We start from the raw sequence: 8,316 nt of genomic DNA on the forward strand, positions 1-8,316 counted from the left end.
TATTGCTTTTTCAAAAGGAAAATTGCTAGTTTTCCCTCTGCTTCTCTCCCTTGAGTTTTAAGCCTTTTACTGAACTCAGGTTTAAAACGGAGGCATGAGTTTTCGCACTCGACCGTTGAAGCCCTACATAAGCACTGGCTTCCATGTATCTCAGTCTCCTTTGTACCCTGTGAGCTTCACAACCACGTCATAAAGCGTGGTGTCTGGTGTCTCCACTGCGCAAATGAGGGAGCTCAGCTCAGAGAGGCAAGTGATCTGCCCAGGGTCTCTCTGACACCATTTTGGCCTGCCTGACAAAACCAGTTCCTAGGATACAATGCAGTCAGGAAGTTGGTACCGAGGCACGAGTTCATTCGCACCAAAACGGGACAAGTACATGCTTACGGTGTCAGCATCTTACCAGAAAGCAAAAAGTGCTCTAGAGCTGAGGCGAAGGACTCCCGCGCCCGCGCGGCACGCCGGCTCGAGGCTGGCGGAAAGAGCCGAGCGCGCTCGGAAGCGCTCGTCACGCCTTCCGCACGAAGCGTCAGGGGGCGGGGCTCGCGTGACGGCGCGTTGCGCGCGGGGCCTTGTGGGAGGGGCGGCCGGTGCAGCCGCGGCTGCCATCTTAGCAATTCCTGGCGTTGCGGCCTTGTCGTTGGAGGCGGCCTTCGTGGCGGCCGTCGGCCTCAGGGGGAGGCAGAAAGTCAGCTCGCTGATAGCTCTCCTTCCCCCGGCCTCGACAAGATTGCCAGCCCGCTTCCGGAAGCGGAGGCGAGGACAGCTGGGCACGTGCGGGGCCCGAAGCCAGCGGTTAGTCCCAGCGTCGCCCGGAAGGATGGGCCGGTCTCGGAGCCGGAGCTCGTCCCGCTCCAAACACACCAAGAGCAGCAAACACAACAAGAAGCGGAGCCGGTCCCGGTCGCGGTCTCGGGACAAGGAGCGCGTGCGAAAGCGCTCCAAGTCCCGGGAAAGTAAACGGAACCGGCGGCGGGAGTCGCGGTCCCGGTCGCGCTCCACAAACACGGCCGTTTCCCGGCGCGAGCGGGACCGGGAGCGCGCCTCGTCCCCGCCCGACCGCATCGACATCTTCGGGCGCACGGTGAGCAAGCGCAGCAGCCTGGACGAGAAGCAGAAGCGAGAGGAGGAGGAGAAGAAAGCAGAGTTCGAGCGGCAGCGAAAAATGTGAGCGCTCGCGGGGGGAGGGGCCGGGAGCCGGGGAGGCGGCGGCGGGTGCGGGGTGGCGGCGAGAGGGGAGCTGATTGGGCCCGGGGGGGAGTGAAGGAGGTGAGCGGGGTCGCAGGGAGCGGCCCCGAGCGGCTGCACCCCTGGCGTATGGGAAGCCTGGGGCAGGACAGACCCACGAGTTGCCTGGGAAGGGCAGTAGTGGGGATGGAGCTGGAAGGGCTTGGAGCAGAGCAAGCATTTTGGCGCGAGAGGAGGAGGAGCGTCCCGGAAGTAGGGGGTGGAGTTCCGTGTGGGGTTGGAGGGTGAGGAGCAAGCTGGCCCCGGGATGGGGACGGAGGACGTTGGCTGGCCCCCTGCCGAAGAGCGTTCTCGCCTTGCACCCTAAACGCGGGACAGGGATTCTCGGAGGTGAACCGCTTCAGGTGGTTGACAGGTACACGCACCCAAAACAAGTCCTTTTACTTTAGTGCACTCCTGCTGTTAGAGACGTCGCGGTCGCCTTTCCTGTCTCGGGCCTGCTCGTTTTGTTTTCTGAGGTGTAAAAACAGAATGCGCGCAGCTTAAGTGTGCAGTGAGGTAAATGTATCTTGACGCTTGAGTTCACCTGTGTAGCCAATCGAAGCCTACTCCGTCTTTTCATTCTTTATTAGTTATGGTCTGTAGGTCTCCGTAGCACACTTCGGTGCAAGACTGTAACTCGTTTCCCTTTGTGGTGTATACGTGCTGTTCAGAAGATAGAATATTCGCTTTTACTTTTGCATTGATCATGTGCAGAAGAGTCACCTCTCAAGTACCTTTTGGTCTAAGAGTAGGTGCAAATGATTCCAAACGAATGAAATTTTGGTTTTAAAGTGTAGAGTTCTGTTTTGGTTCAAGACCCTGGTACTCTGATGCGCTGGGTATTCTTTCCCAAAGCCACGTTGAAAGGTAGAGAGATTTGCTAACTCTCCCTGTTGAACCAGCCATCTTCCTCAGTTCTTCAGTGCATGTTTAGAAAGTGCTCATAAGGCAGGAGAGTTACTGAATGTAGAATTTTCCTGAGACAGATTTATGAGTACTGAACTGTGTAGGTGTTTTCAGTCTTTCTGCAGTGTAGTTTGTGTTATTTTCCAGCAAAGCTTGTTTCTGAAAGGAAATCATAAAGAGGTAGGGGACTGGAAAACTTACTATTACTGGAGGAAACAGTACCTGGAGAGCTCTTTCACTGTGTTTCTTTAAAACATGCACAATGCTTGCATTTTTCCTTTACTTAGAACTGTCAGTGGGAAGTATGAACACCGAGTACGAATAATTGTGTCACAAGAAACCTTGATTATATAGAGTCCAGTTTTTTTGGTCTGGAACAAGATCCTTAACTGTGAAGATGTAGCTCTCAAATAACTGTCAACAGATGAACATTTTAGAAAATTATCTAAGATAATTCTGAGATAGTATTTCCATGTGAAAACAAAGGATACCTCCAAAGAGTAATGATTTGACATTCATTAGAGAGCTGAAACTTGGGAAGAGTGAAAGGAAACTTGGTATGCAAGGAATAGATAGAAGCATTTAGCAAGCTACACACGAATAGCAGAGAAGAAATCCAGAGATGAGATGAGAAAATAGAGCAGTTATATTGTCCCAAGTTGATAGAGGAAGCACACTGCCGTTAGCATTTATGAAGGGAGGAGGGGGCGGAGCTAGCAGCCACCTGTACACTGAATTCCTGCGTGTTGTGCAGTAGGCACTACTTAGTACGGTCTAATGCCTAATAATGCAGAGGAGACGATTGAAAGATCTAGGTTTTGCAGTCATGGGAATGGGCAGAAGTAGTTGTCTATTTACAAATCCTGTTGGTTAGTTCATTCAACTGATACTTACGGAGCATCTTAATAAGTGCCAGACACTATGCTAGGAGCTGTTAATCTGAAGATGATTGACCCCTCCAAGGTCTCGATCTAGCTTGAAGACAGGTAGGTAGATAATAATACAGTGTGGTAAATTCAGTGATAGTGATGTGACTGTAAAAAGGAAGCATCCTGGATGGGTAAACACCTTAGTGCTCCTCAGGAGTGAGTGGCAGGTAAAAATAGGATTCTGTCAGGCTAAGCATAGGAGGATACATGTGGACCAAGGGAGGGAGCCCCCTCCACCCCTGCCAGCATAAAGGGAGGGGTGCAGTATGGTCTTAGGTGGAGTAAAGAGGTGAATATTGACTGGAACATGAATTTCTGTAAGTATTCAAGTCATGGAGTGGCTGGAGAGGTAGGTAGAGGCTGGGAATCATGGGAAGAGTCTTGCCGTACTAAGGAGCTTGGATTTCATCATAGAAACCAGAAGGGTTTTAAGCAGGCAAATGGCGTGGGATTGTAGTTTTGTTTTTAAACGGAGCATGGACTGCTGTGTAGGATAGAAAGTTACAGTAAGTCCACATAGGAGTAGTGAGGGAGCAGTTGTTGGAATGGAAAAGAGAGGCAGATTTAAGAAGGATTTAGGGCAAATAAAATTGGATGTGAAACGTAAAGGAAATAAAGCATTGTTTTGGCTCTCGTTGTTTATATTGTGGCTATTGCATTTCAGCCACCAAATGTTTAAGTAACTGCTGTCGGTCAAACACTAGTTAAAATGTCAGAAACCTGGACTTGGCACTTCCAATGTAGGCACTAGATTTTGGATATAGTGAGTTCATCCAAGGTTGATACGGGGGACTGAAGCCTGGGGGAAACCTTGAGAGTAGATAGAATGGCCCAGGCAGAGTGGAGGGAGAAGAGCAGTTGGTTCATGGGACTGAAGGAACCTTAGGGAATGTCTGGATGTACAGCTGGACAGAGGGAGACAAGCGTGTGGTGGAGCAGAGAGCAGAGAAGGTACCACAGGAACATGCACTGTCAAGTGTACCTTCTAGAGGTCCAGTGTGAGATGGAGAGAGACAGCAAAGTTAAAATCTCTTGGGCTTAACCGATTAGAAAGTCTCCTCAAGGTTGGAAACCAGATTGTTTTGCCATTTACAAGTCTGAGGCCTTGAATAAACTACCTACCTGTGAGCTGGATTTCTTATCTGTAAAATGGAGATAGCTGTTTTGCTTATTGTGAAGATTAAAAGTACTTAGGTGATACTTGGCATGTATGTAATGAGACTCAGTAAATAATGTTTAATTTTTTTACATGTAGGCAGATTGAACCTGGTGATTTTAAGAAGTGATCTTACAAGTTAAAATCTTGATGCAATAAAAGGCAGACCTTAAAATTAAAAAAAATTTTTTTTCCTCACTTTTGAAAAGTTCATTCCTGTGGTTGAAAATTCAGTTCAAAAGATTTCCTTCTCCTCCTTATGTCCCAGTCATTCAGTGTTGCGCTCTCTTTCCTCCTCTGCACCCTTACCATTTTTCATATGTATTATTTTGAGACTCTTTATGCCTGTTGTAATAACTGTTGGAAAAAATGAGTGGCTGAAAATGACTTGCAGCACATCAGGATAATATTAATGGCATAGTAACTTACTGTAGCCTGTGGTATCTAGGTTTGCATATACTTGGTGTTCAACTGCATGGCAGATCGAGAGCCTTCTAAATCAGAGTGTCTAAAGTGAACTGGGATCTATGTGAGTGATTCTTAGAAGAATGCTCATTGTGAGAGCAAATTCATTATATTGGAACTGTGTACCTCAGGGAGGTTAGGGCTTTGAGACAAAACATTAGGGCATAAGATCAAGCTGATGTTGGTAAGAATTTTATCAGTTTTTTAGGTAATTATTTTGGTAGCTAAATTTTTGTGCATACCTTTTGCCTTTAACGTTTGTCGTGGAGAAACAGTGCAGGGTAGTAGCATGCTTAAGATCGTTATCTTTGGAGTTGCCTAGGTTGAGGGCCACCCCTCAGTCACCTGTTTAGCCTCAGGAGCCATCAGAGATGCACATGATGCCGTAGAGTGTCAAGCTTTTGGCAGAGTAGTTGGTGTCTATTCGGTACTGAGTAAATACTGTTTGCTTATATTATGAAGCAGTTCCTAGAAGGACACTCCTAGGGTTGAGTTTGTACATTTCAAAGACTTAAAAATAATATTAACCGATGCTCTGTGCAAAGTCATACTCGCATTTAATGATGGGCCCTTGCTGTTTAATAGTTGCCTTTTTTTTTAAATTTTTTTATTAATTTATTTATTTTTGGCTGTGTTGGGTCTTCGTTTCCGTGCGAGGGCTTTCTCTAGTTGTGGCAAGCGGGGGCCACTCTTCATCGCGGTGCGCGGGCCTCTCACTGTCGCGGCCTCTCTTGTGGAGCACAGGCTCCAGACGCGCAGGCTCAGCAGTTGTGGCTCACGGGCCCAGTTGCTCCGCGGCATGTGGGATCCTCCCAGACCAGGGCTCGAACCCGTGTCTCCTGCATTGGCAGGCAGATTCTCAACCACTGTGCCACCAGGGAAGCCCTAGTTGCCATTTTAAAGTTGATTGTGATTAGTGTTCTGAGAGCATGGAGAAAATGAGGACCTACTCTTAATCTATTGAAAAACTTCAAGATTTTCATTCAACCCTTTCATCAGTGTCAGAGATTGTTTGCTTTGTTTTTGGTTGCGTTGGGTCTTCGCTGCTGCACGTGGGCTTTCTATAGTTGCAACGAGCAGGGGCCACTCTTCCTTGTGGCATGCAGGCTTCTCATTGGGGTGGCCTCTCCCGTTGCAGAGCACGGGCTCCAGGCACGCGGGCTTCAGTAGTTGTGGCACGTGGGCTCAGTAGTTGTGGTGCACGGGCTGAGTTGCTCCGTGGCATGTGGGATCTTCCCGGACCAGGGCTCAAACCCGTGTCCACTGCATTGGCAGGCGGACTCCCAACCGCTGCACCATCAGGGAAGCCCTCACAGATTCTCAGCAAGGGGATGGATTCAGCAGAGGAGTCTGAGGAAAAGATTAGAGAGAGAAAAGAATATCAAGAGAGTGACAACTCCTATGACAGCAGTTTTAAGGAATGGCTAGGCAGTCATTTTAGATGAGGGATCTCTCCTAAGGTACTAGTGGCAAAAATGGGTTGTTGGTTTTTTTTTTTCTTTTCTGAGAAAGTTTCAGGGCCTCTTAAGAAAGTTAGCCCAGTAGCTGCCTTATCATTGATTATGATAATAAGTTTGTCATCAATAAGAATGAACTTTTTTTAATTTTAAGAGCCACCTACCCCTCCCAACCCTCCTTCGGCTAACTGGTAGAGGAAAGCTATGTTGTACTAAGTTTCATTCATTTCTATACATTATATGTTTGTGCTTATGTGGGAAAAGACAGACAAAAGAAGAAAGACACAGGGATACAGAGATTGCTGAAACAGGCGGAGAAGTTTTACTTATCATGTATGTTAATACTTATCACAGAAGTATAGGCTCTATTAGTAGGTATTAGCGGGGTTCAGGTTTCTAGCACAGCATCTAGTGCATAGTAGGTTGTTCAATAAAGACTTGTCATATCTCTCAAGTACTTAATTCTGTTGTTCGTGTGCCCTTGGTTTTCTGGATCCTGGTGTGTGGGGGGAAGGGGATTAAAGCAATATCCGGCTCTTAACTTTTTCAGCAGTGGATCTAAAAATTGATTTAAATTTTTTTCTGAGTGCTGAAGTAGCAGTTTAAACCTTACCGAAAATAACAGTGACAACAAAAATTACATCCTTGATCGTGCTTGTAGGGGAACAGCTCTGCTCTGGTGCCCTGGCCTTGCCTGTCTCCTTGTGTAGGGCGCAGCAGCAAGGCTTAATTACAGTCCTGGGGGTGCCCCGTGGTTCCCTCAGGAACAGAGGGGGATGAGCAGCCTTGTAAGAAACTCCGCAAGGCCACTTCTCACCCTCTGGGCTTCAGCTGGGCTTGGGAGTTCCCGCTTGCCCTCCCCTCTAGGCTGGAGAACTGCTGAGCCGTACTTAGAACGGACCCTTAGCAGCAGCCACCTGTTGCCTGCACTGCTTGTCACCCTGTGCGGCCTGTCACGCGGCCTCTCTGGTTTGGTGTCCGCCAGTGGGAGCAGAGACACAGGGAGCTGACAGCATGCTGACCTGGCTTCTGCTGTAAGTAAGAAACCGGATTGATGCGAGCTCGTTTTCTCCTTGCTGACCAGATCTGTGGAGGTGTGGTCCCACTGGCCGTTGTGCCGTATTGCTGTCCTTTAGGGACTGTTTGCCTGACAGAAACCCTGAGCATGTGTCAAGTCTCTTCCACCTTTGCCAAATTCCTGAGTTAATTAGGCAGCTTTTCTACTGATACACTAACCCAAAGCCTTATCCCATTCTTTTCCCTCATCTTTTACTTTGTGTGGAAAGTTTTAACTGGAACTTGGTTTACAGTGTTCTGCTTTAAGAGTTGTACCATTTTTGAAATTTTAAAATGAGGTTTCTTTGTAGACATCGCTACATTTACTAATTTTATAAGAACCAACTAACAGAAGAAAGCGTGGGGGGGTGTGTGTACGCTTCTGAAACTTCGTGTCATGAAAGCTTTCCAATTCAGCAAAATAGGGTATTAATCCTCATACAGCTGTCATCCAGGTTCAGCAGTTGTTAGCTTGCTTGTTTCATTTCGTATTTCTGTCTTTCTCTTTGGATGAATTAGAGAAACAATATTTTTATATTTGGAATGTAGTTTAATTTCCATTGAAATCGCTGCCTGATTTCTTTTAGGTATTCCTGGCCATTCATTTCTAGTGTTGGGGTGGATATCTCTTCTCTTTTACTAAGCTGCTATAGGTAAAGGCTTATTGAAACTACCCTAATACTATATTTTATTCAAAGTTAAAAAAGGAAAAGGAGTATAGATAGAGGGTACACGTTAGGCTTTTGTGGGGTTTTTTTCCCCCAGTGAAAATCACCAATAATTTAGCGTTGGGGAGGAGATATTTAAGAAACAAGCAACAGAGTCTTCAGAATGGTTATTGCAGATATCTAGAACCTAACAGAAATTATGACTTCTCAAGTAGTTACTATCTCCCTGACAGAAATATGTAGAGATTATAAATGCAGAAACAGATATGAATCAGAATATTAGAGGGACTTCCCTGGTGGTGCAGTGGTTGAGAATCTGCCTGCCAATGCAGGGGACACAGGTTTGAGCCCTGGCCTGGGAAGATCCCACATGCCGCAGAGCAACTGGGCCCGTGAGCCACAACTACTGAGCCTGCGCGTCTGGAGCCTGTGCTCCGCAACAAGAGAGGCCG

The 8,316-nt window shown here is 47.3% G+C and overlaps 1 protein-coding gene across 2 annotated transcripts in view; it reads left to right on the top strand.

Moving 5' to 3' along the window:
* The first annotated feature begins 571 nt into the window (after positions 1-571).
* Positions 572-8,316, top strand: part of ARGLU1 (arginine and glutamate rich 1) — a 26,284-nt gene continuing 18,539 nt past the window's right edge. The window contains exon 1 of one of the 2 annotated variants that reach the window (XR_009005884.1): positions 572-1,164. Coding sequence is in view for 1 of the 2 variants with exons in the window: in XM_007196776.3 (XP_007196838.1) it covers positions 818-1,164 (347 nt within the window). In the remaining variant the exon portion in view is untranslated. The remainder of the gene's footprint in view (positions 1,165-8,316) is intronic. The other variant, XM_007196776.3, reaches the window with a different exon arrangement.

The sequence above is a fragment of the Balaenoptera acutorostrata genome, chromosome 18, assembly GCF_949987535.1.
Source record: "Balaenoptera acutorostrata chromosome 18, mBalAcu1.1, whole genome shotgun sequence".
NCBI classification, from domain to species: domain Eukaryota; kingdom Metazoa; phylum Chordata; class Mammalia; order Artiodactyla; family Balaenopteridae; genus Balaenoptera; species Balaenoptera acutorostrata.